Source organism: Thermobia domestica, chromosome 14 (genome assembly GCF_964235325.1).
Source record: "Thermobia domestica chromosome 14, izTheDome1.hap1.1, whole genome shotgun sequence".
Lineage (NCBI taxonomy): Eukaryota > Metazoa > Arthropoda > Insecta > Zygentoma > Lepismatidae > Thermobia > Thermobia domestica.
The window spans coordinates 43,312,015-43,336,993 of record NC_137467.1 but is presented as its reverse complement, the minus strand read 5'-3'; the positions used below and the strand labels follow the sequence as shown (position 1 = coordinate 43,336,993).

Genomic DNA, 24,979 nt, shown 5'->3' with positions numbered 1-24,979 from the left:
ATGGATGCAAACAAACTACTACGTGACTCGTAATAACGGTACCTCATGCAAAATAATATTGTCTAGGGCGCTCTTGTTTCACATTTCGATTATCTTTTATCTATTTGAAGATATCACATAATTACTGTAAAAATTAGCGGTTTTTAATTTCGCAGTGGTTAGGTCTCTTCAAAAGAAATGCGAACCACGTACGGATTTGTATCCGAGAAGAGCACTCAGCCTCGAATCGAACCCAGATCCCCACTGAAAAATATTATTGTTTCCCTACTTGTGATTTTCATTCTCTTCATTTTGCATATAATTTTAGCACTCTTTTTTATGCGTAGTAGATGAACATTTGCAATAAGATACTGAAATATGTGCATCATAACATTATATATATATATATATATATATATATATATGTTCGTTTACGCCAAATATCGATCTTTGAGAGGACAAAATGTAGTGTAACGGTTCAAGCAGGTTTGTAAGCACAGCACTTCGTACGAATCTAAGGTTAAGTTTTTCGGGTATCAAAATTAAACCTATTGCTGGGTACGTGCTTAATATCTTCATAAACGATAAAATATTGTAATACAAAAGTGTTTTCTGAAGACCTTGAAACCTTACGCAAGACAAAAATATTGAAGTATTTCTTTCCTTACGAGCTTATTATAGTTATCACTATTATATTTTAAATTATAAAGAGGTTAAATCAAAATTATTTTTCATTGAGTTTTACGTCCCACGATTATGCACCGAGACTAAGAGAGGCAGTGATGATGATGATGGTATGAATGATAATGGTGGAATGATGAAAGAGAGAGGAAACGAAAAAAACCAAGAATCTGGTGCACTGAGTGGGGGCCTAGATCATCATGCAGGATCAACCTTTACAGTATAAACCGTTTCCCACCACACAATCTAGCCTGCAAGTTGGTTATATGACCACACCACCGGCCCAGGAGAACATATTTAAGCGGAAAGTGTGATCTGTACTGTTGTGAGTGGTGTAGTTCATCAAGCAACGTTGCTTTTCTGAAAAGACCCGTGCCGAGGAAGGGAATAACCCTTTGCTGAAACATTACCAAAAAAATTAGTTATTACCAATATCTCCTCCCGTGGGAAAAGTAAATACTCTCCATACGTTTCAGTGGTAAGGTAAAAAGAATAAAAAATGGATGAAAGCACTATGGTATGGAAAAAGTGATACACACCACCAAATAAATATAACGTGCGAGATGGATACCAAAAACAACGAGAGGGGCCGCGGTGCCTCTGCGGTAGAGCATGGTGCATGGCGTTCTGGTTCGATCCCAGCTCGCGTCAAACGAACTTTGTGGTGGACAAACACCATGTGCGTGGGTTTTCTCGGGGTTCTCCCGTTTCCTTCGACTTTCTTCATTCTACTATTGCCTTCATTTCTAATAATCACCGTCTCCTTTAGACTTAGCCGGCATAACCGTAGGACGTAAAGATTTGAGCAGAGCACAGTGGATGACAAAAAAGAACGAGTTGAGTTGAAAGAAGAGCGGTGTCTCTGTCACACCAGTACTGCCAGATCCATATATCAAATTGTGACTTCACCTAAGACAACATACACACAATATAAAACAGTTAATATAATAAGTTCAGAAAAAAAAAAATGAGATTAAAGAATCATTCTTTATTCACAAATATAAACCAGCTTTAAATCTGGATTCAGACAACATTGATAAAATCTGGCTACCTAAATTTGATGTATATTTTGGATCTGGCAATAGTGACGTGGCATACACACCGCGATTCTTTCAACTCGGCTCGTTGTTTCTTTCGTCCACTCTGCTCTACTTGTCGTTTTCCGTATCCATCTTGCACGTTATACAGTATTTATTTGGTGGTATGTATTCCTTTTTCCATACCATAATTCTCTCATCCATTTGTATTCTTCTTATCTTACCACTGAAGAAGGAACTAGGTTGTTCCGAAACGTTTGGATAATATTTAGTTTTCCCACGGGAGAACATATTAATAAGTAACCAATTTTTTTCTTAATTTGAATCATCCTCTCATGAACCTACACATTTTTTAACTGGCAGTGAGATTTTAATCTCGGTGTTTTCGATAAGTACAGCTTTTTTTAGTTAGTATCCTTAAGAATACCTCAAAATAAGAATAAAACCTGAATTTATGCAACACTGTACAAAGTGTATAGTATATAAACATTTATAAACAATGCGAGGAGAAATTATAAGTCAAAAAGCCAATGGGTGCTCACCTTTATTCTCTGAGTTGCTTTGAGAGGAGAATATATTGGACTTAAGTTTTCTAATTCTGTTAATACGAATGGCTGCCTCTCCATGTCTATTACTCTACTTGTGTTTTTAGCTTCACTCAGGACATTTTCTTCCAAACGTTTCTTTCTTCAGTACTGATGCTGCAGTGTCCACCTAATCAAATAAGATACATATGTATGAGTCATTAGAACAAAGGAATTCCAACAAAGACACACAAAAATCAAAATCAAAGCAACAGGAACTGACTTAATGATAAATATAAATAGCGTTAGGACTTTTAGGTAGCCTTCACACTAGGATCCTGTGAGCTGCAGCTGCTAGCTTTACATTATCTTAAATGTACGCCTTCACACATGCGCTTCGGTGCGAGTGGGCCGCCGGCTCTGAGCTGCTATGAAGATCACCCTGCCGTACTTGACTTCTGCGGGCTGCTGGCCGGGAATAAAATAACACACAGTCTTATGAGAGCCCTTCACACGCGAGCGTGAACTTAGTTGGAATGAAGAAAACTGCAGATATATTTGATGTTAAAAATTTTCTCATTTTGGTGTTACTCTGATAAAATGCACACTTTATACTATCATACAGTTTGTCAAACGATGATATAGACATCTTGAAATAATTGAAAAATTTTCTTTCATCTTCTCTCGGTTTAGGAAACAGACTGTAAAATGAACATTCTTCCAGTCTTAATCGATTTATAGGATGAATCCACATTGTTATATATATATATATATATTAATCTTTTTTCTTGCAATTTATCGCCAAGATTAAAGCTACAACTTCTTCTGGCTCTAGGATGGCTGCCTATTTTAGTATCACGTTCTTTTGAATGGCTTAGAAGTATTCAATGCCTTCACACTAGAGGTTCACATGAGCGGCTCACAAGATGCTAATGTGAAGGCAGCCTTACTTGCACACATTTTTTTTTAAAGCAAGAAAGTGTTCTCATAAAGTAACCACTGTACCAAATGTTGCTTCAAGACGGGAATAAAGATAATTTTCCAGCACAATTTTGGAGCCTAAATTCTCTTTTCCTCTTCTAGGACTTTCTTCTTAATCTGCCCATAATCCACTTTTATCTCCTTTTTCACTGCTCGATTCTAAAATCTTCCAAAGAAAAGAAAAAAATCGATATCTTCTATTATGACTTGTCTTTAAACAACCACCAGTTTTTTTGAAGATGAAATTTATAAGAATTAATACTGATTTGAATGTTCACTTACAACGATAACATAAATATCCGATGTATATCTCAGGGTTGACAAAAACCATGGTTTTTATTTAAAAAACAAAAAAAAAAAAACTTTTTTTTGGTTTAAACCAGGTTTTTATGGTTTAAATAATTTGTTCTATATATTCATATCATATATGGACAGAAATAAGTTTGTTTCGCCTTGATGTTATTATGCAACAACCGGGTTATGCTGGAAGGGGTCACATAAGCTTAAAGCGGAATAAAAACCGCTTCTCGAGTTACATTCGAGAGAAATTGTCCTCCATTTGAACTCGGAACCAGGACTAATTGGCCATAAATGCGATACGTCTGCCGACTCACTCACGAAGGAATCCTGATAAAAAGATACGTTGTACTGATCTTTACATGCTTCTTAATATAACTGTCAAGAGTCATTTCAGAAGGACAAAAAGATAAACAGTTGCACAAGTGAAACCATTACACAGAATTACATATGAACAATTTCAAAATACTACGGAGTACGGAAGAACTAATTTAGTTCAAGTTAGTTAACAATGACTTTTATTGGTCCAAATTAAAGAAATACACCGACTTAATCTGCATATCAATAAGAAAAGTGAATAAAGATACGAATTATTTGAATCCACTTTGGCTCAGACTCATTTATACATAAATAGATACCAAAGATACTTATTTCACTAAATGCCTCTCGTGGGGTCTGTATGACCCCCCCCCCACACACATACACAAAGTACGGCATTTTCGATGTATTTTATCAATAGTAAACATTGAAACCAACAATATTTAGAATTTTTCTTCGATTGCAATTACATAACAATAATAACAACTACAAAAAATCAGAAAATAAACATTTATAAACTTATAAAAAAAGTTGCTTTTGTGGTATAATCTTTTTGAGTAATGAATGGGGAATTTAGGTCTGAATATAATACGAATAATATACGGAAGTGAAATGTGATAACCCACAAATGTGTGTTTATCAAGATTTTACAAACACTTACACTTTTACGAACATTTTTTTTTTTTTTTTGTTTAAACCAGTTCGTTTTTTTGAAAAAAAAAAACAGCTGGTTTAAACCTTGGTTTAAACCACCTTGGTTTAAACCAGCCAACCCTGGTATATCTTATTTAATATTCTGGGCAAAAGTGTTACTTCAGCAGGCACTAGACTCATTACAGAAGAGAAAGAAGAAAAATTATTATTAATGTCATAAAAATGTTCATTTTGATGTTTATTTTTTGGTTACAAAAGTAGAGATGTTTGTTTACTGGGTGTGACGACAATAATCTCGTTACAGCTAGAACAAGCAGAGTCGCAATATATGAAAGTCATATATATCAATAATTGAAAATATACAAATGGAAACTGATGTGTAATCATTCGACTTACATATAATGTGTTGTTATTACCACAAGGTTTAAACAGGGTTGGCAAAAACCATGGTTTTTATTGAAAAAAAAAAAAAAAAAAACATTTTTTTGTTTAAACCTTTTTTTTTCTGGTTTAAATAATTTGCTCTATGTATTTATATCACTTATGGGCAGAAATAAATTTGTTTCGCCGTGGTGTTATTATGCAACAACCGGGTTATGCTGGAAGGGGTCACATAAGCTTGAAGCGGAATTCAAGCCGCTTCTTGGCTTATATCCGAGAGGAATTGTCCTCCATTTGAAATCGAAACCGGAACTAATTGGTCACAAATGCGATACATCTGCCGACTCACTCACGAAGGACTCCTGATAAAAATACGTTGTACTGATCTTTACATACTTGTTAATATAATTGTCAAAAGTCATTTCAGAACGACAAAAAGATGCACAAGTGAAACCATTATACAAAATTACATATGGACAGTTTCAAAATACTGCAGAAGAACTAATTTAGTCCAGGTTAGTTCACTACGACTTTTATTAGTCCAAGTTAAAGGAATACAACTACTTAATTTGCATATCAGTAAGAAAAGTGAATAAAGATAAGAATTATGTAAGTTCACTTTGGGTTACCCATTTATACACAGATACCAAAGATATTTCCGATTTCAATAAATGTCCCTCGTGGAGTTTTTATGACCTTCCCAAAAAAATATGGTATTTCAATATATTTTATCAATAGTAAACATTATTAAAATGAAAAAAATATTTAGTTTTTATTTTTTATTTATTTATTTTATTTTATTTTTTTTATTTATTTTTTTTTTTTGCAATTTCATAATAATGATAAACTATAAAAAAATCACAAAAGAAACGCTCATAAACTTTTATATATATATATAAGTTGCTTTTGTAGCATAATCCCTTTGAGTAATGAATGGGGAATTTAGGTCTGAATATAATACGAATAATATACGGGAGTGAAACGTGATAATCCCCAAATGCGTGTTCCAGATTTTCCGAACACTTTCACCTTTACGAATATTTTTCGCTTTTTGGTTTAAACCAGTTGGTTTTTTTGAAAAAAAAAAAAAAAAAAAAAAAAAAACAGCTAGTTCAAATTATAGTTTAAACCATGGTTTAAATTATAGTTTAAACAGGGTGGAAAAAAAATCATGATTTTTTTTTAAAATCATTTTTGTTGATTTTTTTGATTTAAATCGATTTTTTTGATTTAAATCAAATCTTTCTCCTCGTATAATACAAGTCACGAACTGAAGAAAAAGCATTAGGAATTAGTATTAAATGCTAATTATGCCATTTAAGTGAAAGTATTGGGGTTGAATTTTGAATTATCCCCAATCGTTAACATATATCAATCCAAACAATGTTTCTTAACCCTTTTAAATTATGGCTCTTTTTAAAGGTAAATTATAGACTTTCAGTCAAGCAGATACAGCACCATCCCTATTTATCCTAGGATCATGGTACATACTCTCTTTAGAATAGAACAGCTTTTGAAACGGTAACATTCACATTTCCTTATCATATCCCTGAAGCGGGTAATTTTGAGAGTAATTGGCATTTTTTTACTCTTTTTTTTTTTTTTTTTTTTGATCCCCTCTGGATTTCCCTGTGTTACCGCACAGATCTCAAAATCAACTGGGAAATACTAAGGGGTGTACAAAATTTCAAGCTTCTATCTTGAGTAGTAAGGGTGAGGAAACTATTTAACAATGAGCTAAGAACATTCCCACAATGATCCAGATGACTCGGATGTAATATAAAAATTTCCTCAGACATCCCTATTTATTCTAGGATCATGACGTGTACATTATTCTCTTCAGAATAAAACAAATTTTCAAACGGTACCCTTCAAATGTCTCCATCATGTTAAAAATATATTCTTTTTTGTTTTTAATTCTTACCTCTGTGGGCCCCTCCTCCTGTTTTAAAAATACTGAGGTGTGCACTGAATAAATGTGCAAAATTTCAATCCTGTATGTGCAAAAGTAAGCCCTCGAAAAATAATATTCCCCAAATACCCCAGATTCCCGTATAAACAGGATCTCAGGTAACAGTTTCCTGAGACATCCCTATTTATCCTAGGAGCATAGTACGTGCATCATTTTCTTCAGAATAGAACATCCTTTCAAACGGTACTATTCATATGTCTCCATCTGAGGCGGGAAAATCACGAAAAAGCTATTTTTTGTTAAAAATATCCTTTTTTTTTTTTTTACACATTTTTTCCCCCTCTGGAACCAGCTGTCTCCACGCAGATATCTGAAAACATCCGAAAATTATTAAGGGGTGCACTGAACGAGTGTGCAAAATTTCAGTCTTTTGAATGCAAAATGTAACCCGCCAAATAATAATAATAATACGCATGACAAAAAATATCTTTTTAAATTTATGACGTCATCACACACTATGCCTCAACGTAAAAAGGCGTGAAAGCATATGTAACGTGTTCTAAAATGCCTCTTGTCTTGAAGAAAACGAAGTAAAAAGCCTTATTCGTACTTTTTTAATTGAATAATGAAGATTCTACCCTATCACCTAAAAATAGGTGATATAATTTAAAAGGTTAAGCATTAAGGAAAAAGTACAGCAACGTTTATCAAAATAACACTTTTTTTCACAAAAGTTACTGATATTTGGCAGGGGCCTATTTTTAAAAACTCAGAACTTAGCTTGCGGCATAAAATACATAAATTTCGCCTAAAGTTATAAAATTAAAAAAAAAAAAATAGAGATGGGATAGGACCTCTCTAAATACGCCCTATTACCTGGGAGCAAACAAACAGACACGCACAAAAAAGAATTTTCGTCTTAAATGTGGATGGTGATTTCCCCCGTTAGAATAGTTAACGATTTTAAAACCCAAACCCAATGATACGAAAAGAAGAAAGCAGGATTGCTCCGTTACCTGTTCAAAACGGGATTTTCCCTAATCATCCTCTGCATGACACTGGTTTTCATACTATTGCACATTTGAGTCTCATTGAATTATGATTATTAACTTCCATAATCGAAATAGCAGAACAGAAACGGGATTTTATTTATTTTCACTTTAAATTAATTTATTTTGGAATTCGATTTAAATCAACGATTTTTATTTAAAAAATCAAGTGATTTAAATCTTGATTTAAATCGTGATTTAAATCAGACTGATTTAAATCAATCCACCCTGAGTTTAAACCATGGTTTAAACCACCTTGCTTTAAACCAGCCAACCCTGGGTTTAAATATTTACAACTGTGGGCAAAGTATACATCGTTATACACTCAATAAGACAAAGCATCCGACGTTCAAGCAATTTCTTTAAAAAATCATGAATATCACTGCCAATGAGAATACTTTAAGTAAACACTATACTGAGCCACGAAACGTTAGAAAGAATTATGCGGAAAGTGTCGGTCTCCAATGTGGGAATCATACTAGGTGAAACCATAGATACATTGGACAGATATTTTTCAAGCGATTTGATGTTCTCTCTCACAGGCGAGAAAATGGAATCTATGTTGTGCAAGATGTATGACCTGGAGAAAACTATGCCAATACAATGCAAAGTTAAGTTCGTAAAACCGTCTTGATGGTTACGCACCAGGTGCTCCGTATATTATTTCTTTAGTCAAACAACTAAAAATCTATGTTCCTATAGTTAAAGCGTTTATTATGTTTCGTATATTTCTATCATAGGGTTTGAGAGTCCATTAGTAACGAATACGATATTGCAAATCAGTTTATCTCTACCCCAAATCACATTGCTGCCCACAAAGAAACTATACAGCCCTGATCGTTCTAAATTTTCCATTCATTGCTTGCTGGAGTTCGTGAGTTGTCTTTCTGTTTCAAAATTTTGACTAGATCAAGCACTTTGCACTTTCTCTAATGCTTTTGCGAAGAAAGGAAAAGTACTTGGGGTAATTCTTCACAAAAATTCGGATGTCCTCGAACATGCCAGATCTATCGAGTTGCCACTCTATAAGTTAACATGAAATTTGCCCCATTGTTTTCTGCTGATCTACCTATATGAGGAAGTTTTAGCACCTACAAAGACGTTTCATCTCGAAATAGACACAGGTTTACGCCTAACAATTTAAGTGCATAATATTTTTAAGTACAACACCTTCATTCCTCTATCCATTCTGTAGTAACGGCTAATACAGGCGTATAATCGAGAGAAGAAAGAAATACTATAGAAATTTACACAGTTTCTATTAACTTATTTTCAATTAGAAAAAATAGTAATCATCAAAGTAGTTGTGGCAAGTAGCACCTTTTATGCCCCTTTTTCACTTTTCAGTTATGCACTTTATTTTCAGCACCTTTTTCATACTGTTTTTGCTATGAAAACTTATCCTAAAATTCCTAATTCCGGTTATGAATAAGATGCTAAGAAAACTACTGTAAATATAGACATCAAATTACCAAAAACGGTACTTACTATTTGCTCGTCCGAATTAGTCAATGTAACATTTCGATAAACTCCACAGATTCTCTCTTTTGCTTCTCCAAATTACTTACTTGGCTGGGGGTCGAACCACCGACTCCATGTACTAGAGGTAAGTGCTCTACCAGTGAGCCCCCTACACTCATGGATAGAGACATCTAGCTACTCTTACGAACACAAATCTTAAATTTGTGTTCTTCTTCCTCAGTGGTTGGTGACAACGGTAAAGGTGTCAGCGATATTACGCAAATTTTTGTCCAAAATGCCTGTGTCCAAATTTAATTCTAATCCCTGGTTCAGATCTAAAGTCTCGTATCCCTGTCTTTTTGTAAACAATTAATATCTCTTTACAATGTTGATCGTGGGCATCATCGCATTTGGCATGCAAAATATGCACTTTCAGTTTAGTCTCTGAATGTTCCTGTTTATCATGCCTAAATAAGTATCGTAACATGTGCAGGAAAGTTTATATACACCAGCGAACTCAACGCGCAACAGTGAAGAAACTTTTATTACTATTATTATTATTATTATTATTATTATTATTATTATTATTATTATTATTATTATTATTATTATTATTTACTTATTTCGTTCCCAATAGTCTTTAAAAGCACTAATGTAGTATTAAAATTATGCATCTTGAAAACTTCTTGTAATTTGTTAGAAACCGAATTTTAAAAAGACATTGCTATTCATCTTATCGTATCATCATTTTGTTGTAATATTGTTCGTTTTGAGCGAAATTGTGACATGTTGTAGCCATTTTTGCAAAGTACCAAAGTAATGTCCTACCAAAGAAATCCTCTCACATGCTAAGCTTTTGTCTTATTTGAGTGTGCCGAATTTGCATGTATGTACGCATTGGGTGCACTAAAACCTCACAGGCAAATTCTCTCAATTTGTGATGAATCATGGAAGATGTATGACGTCTAACGTTGTCAGCATGATATACGACACCCGGTCTGGCTGTTTCCTTTGAATTTACTAGTTGCACTCGTGCTAATTCTTGATAGTAGAGGTGCAAGTGCATCGTTCTGCCACGAGGCGACAGTTCGTAATGCACGATGCTTTTACAATCCCACCGAACGCACAACATAATCATCTTAGGCGTCAGTGTGGACTTTGCTACCGACTGTGGTACTGGACTTACTTCGACCAAGATCTCTTTCGCACATTGTTACCCATCTTTCATCACTTGTGATCCGCCAATTTAGAAATGATTCGGGTCGGTTTGTTTCAGTACAGATTCGCAGATAGAAATTCGATCAGTAAATATTTTTATTTATTTATTTATTATTATTATTATTATTATTATTTTTTCAAAACCAGCTTTCTCTAAATAGTTTAACTGTTTGGTGATGCAGCTTTAGATCATATTGGCGATATCACGACTGCTTACATGTTGGTCTTACTCGATTTTTTTATTTATTTATTTATTTTATTTTATTTATTTATTTTTTAATTATTATCAGAATACCATTCATGTTTGCTGTGATTAATTGCCCGCTACGAGAAGCATTTTGAACATCGAAATTTCCCGAACAAAAGCGAATGAATCAAATTTTGACTGTTGCTTTGATAACGTATCTTGCCCATAAACCGAACAAATTTCTTGCCAGTGCAGCATTTGCGTCTTCATTCAATCAAACTTGTAAAATGTAGCGCAGTTTTACGGAAAGTTCATTTATTTTCACGACACAATATTTTATGTCTGATTAGGCCTATATGAATTGCATCACTTTTTGCACAATTATTAGCTTCAACTGTCACTTGACGAACATTAGGCCTGACTCGCTGTGACTCGGGAAACTAAAGGCATCTTGGGCGCAAAAAGCTCACTACTTTTTAAACTACCTGATCTATACCGTAACTTGTAAAGATAGTTGTTTTAACGGAAGTTATATATCCTCCTGACGCCCAGAGGAAATCGCCTAGAGCCGGCTCTACGCGGGGTGCTAGGAGGATATATCCAGTTTATGAATGAAATTAAATATTTCAGTTTTAGGTCCCACGGTTATGCTAGCTAGGCTAAACGAGACGGTAATGATGAGAAATGAATACAATCGTGGAATGAATACTAAGGTGGAAGAAAACGGAAAAACCCCGAGAAAACCCACGAACACGGTGTTTGTCCACCACAAAGCCCACTTGCCGCGAGCTGGGATCGAACCAGAGACTCCACACGCAGAGGTAAACGCTCTATCACTGAGCCACCGTGTCCCCATGTATCCAGCTTAGCAACATTTAGAAAATATCGACAAAGACTTTAGCACACACTGAAACAGTTTGATTTAAGTTCAACTATTTCGTGAAACAAAATACGACTGTTCATATTTGAGGCATTTCTTATGTATCCTACAACATCTATCAGCAATTACACATGCTATAACGTTTACTTTACGAGTGCGATTCTGTGTACTTACTTCTGAGTGTACACAAGTAAAATGTTTTATTAGCAGTTAAGGAACCTAAATACAACGACATAATAACTACAGTGTATCTGTGTGTATTTCTTTTAATCTTTCCCATGAGTTCAGAGGCTGTATTACACGGTGCATTTACAATTACTTCACTTCGCACCTCCAACGTGCAGAATAGCATTAGTAACGCATAAAAGTAAATGAGTGTCACCCTAGGTTATGGGTTCAGATATACTTGACTTTAGGATGGCTTAACCTTTATAAATACAGCATTCGGACATATACCATGAAGAAAGAAAGAAAAATACCAGGAAAAAAATAACCAAACTGTGGTGGCTGAAAATTAAAAGCAAGAATTGTTTATAACCCGGTTAATGACATGGTGAAACCGGTGGTCCCGTGTGGTAATGCATGTATAAGGAGCAGGTATGCACGTAAACTAAGATAGCCTAGTAGAAAAACACCTTGTTCTCTATGTTACTTTCTTAGTTTTAAAAACAATAGTGCAAGAAACTACTGATCATGACTTCACATACTGCACTGATGGCATTTCAGTTCATTATGGTTTCTTTATGCAGTATTACGTGATTAAAAGCATACACTTTGGTTTACGTTTTTTTGACATTATTACGGATGTCATAGGTAAGTTCTCGTTATATTTTGATTACTTATACATTCCTTTTTGAAATAACATTAGATATTACTTCTGGCCTACAGTGCTGGAAATTGGTATAAAGGCAGAGGGACATTTGAAAATAGAAGAAGGCAAGAATGTCGAGGATGGCTAAAGATGATATATTTACAAAGTAACATTGTAGACTGTACAAAATCAAAGGCATATCGTTTGCTAATACGTCACCGACACGCGTAGTTTACACAAAAATAGAAATTAAACCATTTTCGGGTGGAAATTATTATAAAGGCACCCACTGTCTTTGGCAAAAAATAAAAATACAGTGCACGGTACAGAATGGAAAATAGATGTTTAGTACTTGATTGACCCTCCTTTCTTCTGAATGAGTTGGAATATACGCTTCGGCATTGTGTTTATGAGATATGTTAGTTGTTGCAGTGGAATCGCTGACCACTCTTCTCGTATCGCGTTTTTCAACTCAGCAACATTCCCAAATTGCCGACCATTGCGATAAACATTGCGCGCAAGGATTCCCCAGAGGTTTTCTATCGGGTTAAGATTCGTGCTTCTCGCTGGCCACTCCATAACTTTGATGCCCTTACCTTCAAACCACAGTCGGGTTGCTGCTGCCCTGTGGATAGCAGCGTTATCCTGCTGGAAAATCAGGTTCTGATCGTCCAACTCCTCATACATCCGCAGCAATTTTATTTCTAACATCTCTATGTACGTAGATGAATTCATTTTGATGTTAAGCCATGCAATGGTGGATGTACCTTTAACACAAAACGCTGCCCAAATCATAACACTTCCTCCACCAAAAATTCTGCTCATTTGCACTTGCTCCTCTTTCGTAAGGTCATGCCAATAGTATTGAAAACCATCCGGACTATCTAAATTGAACTTCTTCTCATCACTAAACACAACGTGATTCCATTCGGATGTCCACGACATATGTGTTTCCGCAAACTAGAGTCGCGCCTGCTTGTGCGTCGCACTAAGGGGTGGTTTACACTTTAGTTTCTTGAATATAAGATGTGGGTCTTGATTCAAAATTTGACACACTCTTCTGGATGTGACAGGTAAGTTGCAATCAGCAACAATTTGGGAAGATGACATACTTCCAGCCCTTGCCTTGCGCACAATTAATCATTTCGCAGCCTCCGAAAGTTTTCTTGTTCTACTATACTTCCCGTTCTTTCCGTATTGTGCACCCAATCGAACGTAATTATTAATTACACAACTTGAACGATTTAGCTGTTTTGCAATTTGCCGATTTGATAGGCCCATGTCCTTGTATGCACAGACACGTGCTTGTTCCCCACTCGACAACCATTTTCCACGAGGCATGGCCACACGAGCTCACAGACGTTCGCACCCGCACTTCCCTTATTGCACTGTGTCAGCTGATTCTCAAAGTGGCAACAGGAGTAATGCTGAACGTGTAGAGGGCGCCAAACAACAAGTAACCGTGGGTGCCTTTATACCAATTTCCACCCGACAATCGTATCATTTCGCTTTTTGTGTAAACTATGCGTGCCAGTGACGTATTAGCAAACGATATGCTTTTGGTTTTGTACAGTCTACAATATTACTTTGTAAATATATCATCTTTATCCATCTTCGGCATTCTTGCCTTCTCCTATTATCAAATGTCCTTCTGCCTTTATACCAATTTCCGGCACTGTATTCCATTTCAACTCAGGCAAATTTTAAAAAATCTGTCCAGTGATTCTCTCAGATTTTCATGAAATTTAAATATGTTATACTAGGTACAAAAATAAGGGACCCGTATTTTTGCGTTTTGCTCAAAAAAATTTTTTTGACCAAGTTATGCCCACTTGAAATTTTGGGTCAAATCTCCCGCGCTTTTGGGGTCAAAATCTTTAAATAGATATATCTCGAGAACTGTTCAAGATATTTTCATTCTGTTTTCTTCCTCTGAAAGCTCTCTGGAAGTTCTACAAAATGAGACTAAATTCAGAGCTGTAAGTTATATACATACTGAGCTATTATTGCTGAAAGGAAAAAATAGACCCATTTTTGGGTCAGTATATCTCAAAAACCCCACCCTTAAAAAAATTCATATTTTCAGGATAGATTTAACAAGATCCCAACATGCTTCTGTATAAATTTCAGAGAGAGTAAATGCTTGGTACAGATGTTACCGCTTTGGTTGTACAAGACTGTTCAGTTTTCTCGAGAATTGAGCAGTCACAGAGCAGAATAGTTTTATTTTATTTATGTACCTAGGTATTACTGACCTCACGTAAGGTAAAATTAGCTTACGTTATCCGTGGTAAAAAGTACTACTATTCCGCAGTGAATTGAACTGAGCTGTGCAAGCAATATTCGTGCCATGAAATTTTTGGAGGAACTGCACTATTTAATATTATAATCGTTAATATACGACAAAAATAACAAATTATCTTTGCTACTCTTTAACAATTATCTACATACAAATTAATTTTATTTTATTATTTATGTTTCAGGATGATGTCATAATAATAAACTCGTCTTATTTCTTCTTTAAATGAGGGCATTTCGAAGTGTGGATCAAAAGTCGCAACTCCCAGCCAATCAGAAGATGTGCTTCATTCAATTTTATAAACTCAGCTGGAAATTGGAATGTACGTTAAGAGTTGTGTACTGAGGGTTGAATACTTACTGGTATTTTTGTATCATTTCGGTAGAGTTCTGTGTACATCATTCTAAAAGTTATGGGGAAAAAGAGTGGAAAATCTGTTTCTTCTGGTGAAAGATATAAGTGCCCAGATTTTCAACATAAACATAAAAATGTAGTGTACAAAAGCACAACATGTAGATTTGTGAAACTGGAAGATATGTCCTTTTTATTGAAAAACTTATTTAAACGTGATGATATATCCAGTGAGACTTTGGTTTGTTTCAACTGTTATCACCGGTATTCCAACATGTTTGAAGTGAGTTCTGACGTCTCCAAACCAACAGAGTATGTTTCCTATATAAGTGCAAGCACAGCAAATATTTCTATGGAAGAAAGTGATCCTGAATTCAATGTACTTGATGAGGACGCAACATTTAACGAAACTGAAGAAGTGATGCAAGCTATGAACACGACCATTTCCAGCCTTGAAATGAATGTGACACCACTGAGGACACCTACTGTTGTAAAGCCTGAAAGAAGAGGAGCTTATGTGACCAGAAAACGAAAGCAACTGATAACAGAATTTGAAGCAAAAACAAACTCTAAGTTGGCAGAAATTTATGATGTCCTTGTCCATGAACAAAATTTAAGTGCTCAGCGTCTAGTGTGTGTTAACTGCGAACAGTGGCATAAGAAGATTAATGCTGCCTTTGAAGGATGCCGCTCTTACAATGAAAAAGTACGATTGATGACAATTGTACCCAACAAGATAACGAAGACGGAATTGCTGTCCCGGTTTCCCCACGTGACAAAGCACTTAATAGACAGATCCAGAAGAAATAGAACGAATGCATGGAGTATACCATATTCCTGATCCATATTTAGGTCACCCATTACCTCCAGAAACTGTGGCACTTGCAAAAAGTTATTACTTTAGTGACGATGTTGATTGCTCTCTTCAGAGCCCCAATGCTAAGGACGTTATAACAGTGAGAGAAAATGGTGAGCGTATTCAAAAAGTTAAGCGCTTCTTAACAAGAACAGTTAAAGAGATTTACCACAAGTTCATAGAAGACCATCCGAATGTAAAAATTGGCGTGTCAAAGTTTTACACACTTCGCCCGAAATGGGTTATTCTCCATCCACCAAGAAAAGTATGCATTTGCATATATTGTGCAAACTTTGAACTCTGTTGTGCAGCGTTAAAAAGTTTCAGCACATCGCTATCTAACGACAAAACTGAAATCAGGCAACAGTTGCAAAATCTGGTGCTGTGCTCCCCTCCACGTGAATCTTGCCTCTATGGAGAATGCGCAGATTGTCCGGGAAAGGAAGAAATTAATTCAGGGTCTCTTAGATTAGTGGAAAAAGAAGATGATGACGAAGAAATTTCATTTGCAGTGTGAGAAGCAGGAAATCTAGTGAAGAAGTCAACAGAAGTACATGTTTTCACTGAAGAAGTAGCAACATGGACTCTTAAGGCAGTGACTCATCTTCACATCAAAGAAGTACAAAGAAAAGCCATAGCCGCAGAGAAGATGGTAGTTAAAGAAGACTCTCATCATCTGGTGCTCCATGTAGATTTCGCTGAAAATTGGGCGTCCATAATGAAAGATGAGATTCAAAGCTATCATTGGAGAAATGACCAGGTCACTATATTTACAGGAGTTTCTTACTGTGCCAACAACACTAGAAGTTATGCAGTTGTTAGTGATGACCTTACCCATGATTCGGCTCATGCTGTGCTGGCAACAAAGAAGATCATCTCCTGCACTGAAAATTTAGCTGACATTAAAACTTTCACAATGATATCGGATGGGGCAGCGAGCCATTTTAAAAATCGTTATCAACTTCATGAACTCACAAACTTAAATTTCGAAAAAAAAAAAAAAAAAAAAAAAAATGGCTGTATTCAGCAACAGGTCACGGAAAATCTACCTGTGATGGAATAGGCGGAACAGTAAAGCATATTGCAACGAAGCACAACCTGACATCAGAGCATTTGGAATGCATTCAAAATGCAACAGAATTTGCTGCCACTGTTGCAACATATACGAAAGCCATCACCATTATCCATCTTGCATCCACAGAAGTTCAAAAATTTCGTGATGAAAAAATTGCTCAGTGGACCAGTGTACGGGCTGTAAAAAACATACAGAAAAGTTGTGGTATGTATGTGACAAGAATGTGTACACTGCACGCACAGCAGAACATGAGAAAGACGAAATTTAAGCAGTTACAACATATATGGCAAGTGTTGTTTCACGTAAAATTCAAGACATCAAAGTTGGCTCATTTTTGGCTGTGATTTATGATGATAATTGGTGGGTTGCAAAGGCTAAACAGGTTTATTTTGAACTTCAGGAAGTGCTTGTGCATTTCATGCTGCCCCATGGACCGGCCAAAGGCTATAAATTTCCAGAGGGGAAAAGACAGCGAGCTCATGAGTGCGCAATACCAGTGGAAAATATTCTCAAGATTCTGTCACCACCACATCCTTTAGGACAGACAGGAAGACTTCACGGTATAACACAAGAAGAAGAATCTGACATTCAAAACGCTTTCATGTACAGAGCTAATTTGTAGTGAATCTGAAAAACAAAATATGTATAATTTCTCCGGCATAACCACAATTAATAAATGTGTCCTAACATCTGAACCAAGCATTTACTCTCTCTGAAATTTATACAGAAGCATGTTGGGATCTTGTTAAATCTATCCTGAAAATATGAATTTTTTTAAGGGTGGGGTTTTTGAGATATACTGACCCAAAAATGGGTCTATTTTTACCTTTCAGCAATAATAGCTCAGTATGTATATAACTTACAGCTCTGAATTTAGTCTCATTTTGTAGAACTTCCAGAGAGCTTTCAGAGGAAGAAAACAGAATGAAAATATCTTGAACAGTTCTCGAGATATATCTATTTAAAGATTTTGACCCCAAAAGCGCGGGAGATTTGACCCAAAATTTCAAGTGGGCATAACTTGGTTAAATTTTTTTTTTTTTTTGAGCAAAACGCAAAAATATGGGTCCCTTATTTTTGTACCTAGTATAACATATTTAAATTTCATGAAAATCTGAGAGAATCATTGGGCACCCTCTGCCTGTCTTGAGATGGAATAGGCCTTCTGTACATTTCATAAATCGACGGTCATAAACTAGGATGACACTGCTAAATGACCATACACATATTGTCGTTTGGAATGGCATTTAGTATTTCCCCCAAATCGACGGCTCCGGAGCCAGTATTGTGTGTTATAGTTAAGCCGCTGTAAATGACCTTGTTTATGTGAATACCGAACATCGCTGACGTGCCTACTTCCTACAGACGCACCCTTTCTCTATTACTCACGCTCCCCTGCTGCGCTCCTGTTCTGATTCGGTTAAATAGGGGTCGTCCGTTTTAGTGGCCACCTAGCACAAGTTGGTTTGTGTTTTATACATTGTAGTCTTTTACGCCATACATCCACATTGTATTTATACTCGTCACAATTTCAAATAACGAACTATAATCTCTACTACATGAGCACATCACTATGAAGTGATGTGGAGGGAAAACTAAATAATATCCGTCTTTTGAATAAAATCAACTTCCAGTATCTTAAAAATTTAAACTTTTTCCGATTTTCTTTTTCTCTTTGTATGCTTGCACGAGGGAGTTTGTTTCATAAATCAGAGAAGAAGGCGGGAACTTGATCGAAAGAAGACAGGCGAGTAGCATACAGATTCTACGGGTATCGGGGCGAGACGTAGTTGAAGTATTTTGACTCTTTGAAGAAGGACATAGCCTATATCGTGTTTAAACTTACGCAAGTGCTTCTCTGAGAAGTACATGGTGCTGCACATACAAGTGCCTTACTCGATGCTGATGTAGTTTAAGCGCACCACATTTTGGAAGATTACACAGAAACTTCAACACTTTACATGAGAAGACGTGTTCATAAGGAACAAATTTCTGCAGGCGATAGAATTAAATACTAAGTAATACAGCTGTATTTTAGATTTACAAGTAAAGAGTTACTAGCGTAAAATAATTACAAGTGCTTTACAACGGCTAAAATTACTCTGAAAGATGACTCTATTAGATGCTATTTCCCACTGACGGTATATTTCTGCACATTATACAGAAGATGTATTTTATATTTACAAGTAGGGTATTACTAGTATGAAACAATGACAACTGCTATTGAAACTCGTATCATTGCCAAATTCACTTCTTTTCAGTACCCTCATTTACACGCATATCCACCATCGCCGACGCGCCTGTTCACTTCGGACGCACACCCGCGCGGATCCATCAGTTTCGCCCTGCCATGACTCGGTTAGATACGATTCATGCTTTTTAGTTGCAACTTAGCAAAGGTTGATTTGCATTTTTTGCACTGTAGTTTTCATGCCACACACCCAGAAACTGTATTTATACACAAATCGTAAAAGAATTATAAATTTTCAACAATTACTTCTGGTGATCCCCTTGAATTTTATTTATGCCAAGTGAGATATTTTCATGTCGCCCAGCGGAAACCATTTAGGGAACAACAAGTAGGAAATCAGTGAAAGAATTATAATTTTTCAACTGTTCTTTCTAGTGGTGCGCCAACAGTAAATCAGTATGCCTTGCTCCTCGTATACTGTATCAGTGTTTTGCAGGGTGAAAAAAAATCATGATTTTTAAAAAAAAATCATTTTTGTTGATTTTTTTGATTTAAATCGATTTTTTTGATTTAAATCAAATCTTTCTCCTCGTATAATACAAGTCACGAACTGAAGAAAAAGCATTAGGAATTAGTATTAAATGCTAATTATGCCATTTAAGTGAAAGTATTGGGGTTGAATTTTGAATTATCCCCAATCGTTAACATATATCAATCCAAACAATGTTTCTTAACCCTTTTAAATTATGGCTCTTTTTAAAGGTAAATTATAGACTTTCAGTCAAGCAGATACAGCACCATCCCTATTTATCCTAGGATCATGGTACATACTCTCTTTAGAATAGAACAGCTTTTGAAACGGTAACATTCACATTTCCTTATCATATCCCTGAAGCGGGTAATTTTGAGAGTAATTGGCATTTTTTTTACTCTTTTTTTTTAATTTTGATCCCCTCTGGATTTCCCTGTGTTACCGCACAGATCTCAAAATCAACTGGGAAATACTAAGGGGTGTACAAAATGTGTGTACAAAATTTCAAGCTTCTATCTTGAGTAGTAAGGGTGAGGAAACTATTTAACAATGAGCTAAGAACATTCCCACAATGATCCAGATGACTCGGATGTAATATAAAAATTTCCTCAGACATCCCTATTTATCCTAGGATCATGACGTGTACATTATTCTCTTCAGAATAAAACAAATTTTCAAACGGTACCCTTCAAATGTCTCCATCATGTTAAAAATATATTCTTTTTTGTTTTTAATTCTTACCTCTGTGGGCCCCTCCTCCTGTTTTAAGGCAGAGATCTGAAACAAACCTGAAAAATACTGAGGGGTGCACTGAATAAATGTGCAAAATTTCAATCCTGTATGTGCAAAAGTAAGCCCTCGAAAAATAATATTCCCCAAATACCCCAGATTCCCGTATAAACAGGATCTCAGGTAACAGTTTCCTGAGACATCCCTATTTATCCTAGGAGCATAGTACGTGCATCATTTTCTTCAGAATAGAACAGCCTTTCAAACGGTACCATTCATATGTCTCCATCTGAGGCGGGAAAATCACGAAAAAGCTATTTTTTGTTAAAAATATTCTTTTTTTTTACACATTTTTTCCCCCTCTGGACCCAGCTGTCTCCACGCAGATATCTGAAAACATCCGAAAATTATTAAGGGGTGCACTGAACGAGTGTGCAAAATTTCAGTCTTCTGAATGCAAAATGTAACCCGCCAAAAAATAATAATAATACGCATGACAAAAAATATCTTTTTAAATTTATGACGTCATCACACACTATGCCTCAACGTAAAAAGGCGTGAAAGCATATGTAACGTGTTCTAAAATGCCTCTTGTCTTGAAGAAAACGAAGTAAAAAGCCTTATTCGTACTTTTTTAATTGAATAATGAAGATTCTACCCTATCACCTAAAAATAGGTGATATAATTTAAAAGGTTAAGCATTAAGGAAAAAGTACAGCAACGTTTATCAAAATAACACTTTTTTTTTTTCACAAAAAGTTACTGATATTTGGCAGGGGCCTATTTTTAAAAACTCAGAACTTAGCTTGCGGCATGAAATACATAAATTTCGCCTAAAGTTATAAAATTAACAAAAAAAAAAAAAAATTAGAGATGAGATAGGACCTCTCTAAATACGCCCTATTATCTGGGAGCAAACAAACAGACACGCACAAAAAAGAATTTTCGTCTTAAATGTGGATGGTGATTTCCCCGTTAGAATAGTTAACGATTTTAAAACCGAAACCCAATGATACGAAAAGAAGAAAGCAGGATTGCTCCGTTACCTGTTCAAAACGGGATTTTCCCTAATCATCCTCTGCATGACACTGGTTTTCATACTATTGCACATTTGAGTCTCATTGAATTATGATTATTAACTTCCATAATCGAAATAGCAGAACAGAAACGAGATTTTACTTATTTTCACTTTAAATTAATTTATTTTGGAATTCGATTTAAATCAACGATTTTTATTAAAAAAATCAAGTGATTTAAATCTTGATTTAAATCGTGATTTAAATCAGACTGATTTAAATCAATCCACCCTGGTGTTTCACATATTTTTTTAAACACTAACCTAATTTAACCGAACCAAAACTAACCGACGAAAAGTGAGGGTTAAGTTTAGAGTTACCCCTCCGCTTTTTATAAAAATCAGGAAAAGTTACAGGAGAAATGAGGTAAGAAATGATAATTTGAAGTTTTTATTTGATGTTTAGGAATGTAACTTCGGCAGGAGAGTTATGTTTAATACGATAAAAGATATGTGGAAGTTAGTTCTATTTGCCGGATGCGGAAGGTTTCAGAAGCATGGTAGTTGTAAAATATGGCGAATATGGCGAACAGGTGTAACGGATGCGCAAAAATAATGAAGAAAACCTTTTAAATTTTTGTGAAGCCCACGGAGTACTGAAGTTAAGTGAAATGTAACAATTTTTAATACTTTAAACACTGTTTCTTGTATGTTGCAAAGTCCAAGGGCAACTCTAAACTGGAGGGGCAACTCGAAACTTAAGCCAAAAGTGAACATTATTTATGCAAATACACTGGTCTCCTCTAAGAAAAATCCTTAATTTGCATCATATTATACAATTCCGTACATTTACATAATTTACATATGAAAGAATACAACAAACTCATAGTTGACGAGCGTATTCATAGTTCAATAATATATCCTTGTACTTTTAAGCTGTTCTTACAGTTACATATTTTCAATCTTAGCTAAACTAAGTTATGTCAATATTGTCCGTTTTATCTTTCTTTTACTATTCATACTCTATATAGATAACTATCAGTACAGGATTATTAATATCCCCTGAATTATTCAATGATGTGACTGTCTGCTACATCTGCAATATTTTGTATTTACACATACCAATCTATATTTGCTAAATCATAATAAATTATGTAATTACAATTATTAGAGATTAAATTTTCTCTGTGCAGTTTAAACATAACATGTCTTTTTAATCAAATAATTAAAAACATTTATTGCATTACCTTTTTTAAAAATAACGATGCGCATCATATGACTCCATTTACTTGATATATACAAACACTAGCGCCACCTCCACTAGACACCCAATCCTGAACTAAATGACATTTGAGATGCGTGCACCGCAAGACCCAAAGTACAGTAATAGAAACTTCAGAGTCATCTGCTAATAAATATGATTAATTGATAAATTTAGAAAATAGAAGGCCGAGCACTAATCTTTACGTCAATAGTTGGCAGGGATCCACAACACATTATAATGTGTCATAGTTCGAACAATTCAAGGAAACATGAAAGAGGAAAAATATATGTCAATTTTTAGACTTTCGTCAAACTTCCTATAAATTAGTATAGAAGGCTATGCTTATAGGTCTGTCCGTCCATCTGTCTGTTGAAAGCTATCAGAGCTAAAATGGTTAGAGATAGTACGAAACAATTTTGTGGAATTAATACGTCTTAAAAATGGGTTTTAACTGTTCCCTTAACCAGTGCTGGAAATTGGACGTTAAAAGTGTGTGGGGGGGGGGGGGAGGGGCAAGACATGATACCGTCGTATTTTATATTTTATTAAGTAAATTGACAAGAGCAACGCAAGTAGGTACTAGCCCTTTGTACTCTTAAACAACGAAAGTGTAAGAAGAGATTTGATTCCTTGCTCATGAAAATCTTAAAATTCTGTCTGAAAGATTGTGTGATCAGATTATTTAATAACAAATTTGCAAAACAAATAAATACTAATGATAATGTTACTTATAGTAATGAATAATGAGGCTTGTTTTGCAAAAGTTATATTGAAACTGGGGATTAACGAACAACTTATATTTTTAATTCCACACATGACATTAAATGTAGACTCTATATTATTACTCTTAGAAAGACAGTAAATACAACATTTAAGAAATACTATTGCAACTTCCCGAAACATGTTTGTTGCTATTAGGTACAGTTTTCACTTTCTTGGAACAGATCAAAACACAACAATATTAAGAATCACTCCACACTCCAGTTAAACAAAACAATCCTAAAACCTAGAATTATGTTGAATTCACTAAATTTAATTGTATATACACTCGTACACCCCTAAGCACACCATTTGACTCATATATTACACTGAAAATCAGGGGAAAAGTAGTTGTTTCTTATTACTCTCTTTTTAATCAATATTCCTTATTATTAGAAAGAAGACATTTTAGTAACTGTCTTTTTTTGTACAATTAAAGAACGACTTGTGAAATGTTCTCTCAATTAGTTTTAAAGCGGCTGCCTAATATATCGAGCCCTTGTAAGAAGAAATGAAAGTACGCTGGAATTGTTGCACTCCAATCGGTTAATTTCTGTGCAATTTTGAGTGGCAATTAAAACCCAATTTTTTATAGCTTTCTTAACTCCACGGGAAGACAATCAATACATACTCAAGCAATGGCAAATATTATATGACACAATTTTTCTATGAACCAGTAATAAGATACAAAAACTTTACATTTCCAAATGAAACTCTAAACATTAATTGTTCATTTCGAAAAAGTTGGGGGCCAACTGTCCCCCTTTGCCTCCCCCCTCGAGTCGCCGCCCATGCTCTTAACCCTCTATTTAAACCGGAAGTGGTAGAAATCAATCATTTCAGTTTCAACGTTGGTTGCCATAGACTACGGCTGGCAATAGTGACAAATGGTATTTTCGAGTCGATTCAGCATTCCAAGAATTGATTTAATATCTACCCTTATCTATTTACTAAATAAAAACACTACGGTAACTGGTGAGAAATAGACTACTCCTTCCGGTTTCAGTGTTGATCTACACCAGGCGCGCACCCAGAATTTTATGTTGGGAGGGGTGAAAGCTTTTGGGGAAGTTCAATACTATAAGCCATTACTTCTATGTTCTATTGAGCGGGTATTATTCTGTACCGGAAAAGACTATAAGTAATTCCACCTATATTTACAGAAAGAAAATGATAGATCTAGATTGTTTTTATAAGAGAAAGCTAATAGATGAATTGTAAGATCAAATTTTCAAGCTACATCAGTTATTTCTCTGTTAAGAAAGTAAAAGTTCTATCGAGAAAGTGTAAAAACGTCTTTTAAATTAGGAAGTTTTGAGAGTGACAGGACCCGGTAGACCCCCTGTGAGAGCGCACCTGATCTCCACAGAGCAAACACAGTAAGAAATAGCGAGAAATGATTTTTTGATACGGATTCGACGTTCCAAAATATTTTTAACCTCGATTCTTACTTCAAACTTCCTCGTGGCTAAGCGGTCAGTGTACGCGCCTTTGGAGTGGGAGACCCATGTTCGATTCCTGTCGGGTCCTATGTGGTT

The 24,979-nt window shown here is 35.3% G+C and overlaps 1 protein-coding gene across 2 annotated transcripts in view; it reads right to left on the bottom strand.

The window, feature by feature from the left end:
* Positions 1-22,778, bottom strand: part of p (WD40 repeat domain-containing protein pink) — a 78,172-nt gene extending 55,394 nt beyond the window's left edge. For both annotated transcript variants that reach the window (XM_081737908.1, XM_081737909.1), the window contains exons 1-2: positions 22,666-22,778; positions 2,240-2,411 (exon numbers count right to left, since the gene is read on the bottom strand). In XM_081737908.1, the coding sequence (XP_081594034.1) occupies positions 2,240-2,323 (84 nt within the window). In that variant the 5' untranslated portion in view covers positions 2,324-2,411; positions 22,666-22,778. The remainder of the gene's footprint in view (positions 1-2,239; positions 2,412-22,665) is intronic.
* Between the last annotated feature and the right edge of the window lie 2,201 nt (positions 22,779-24,979).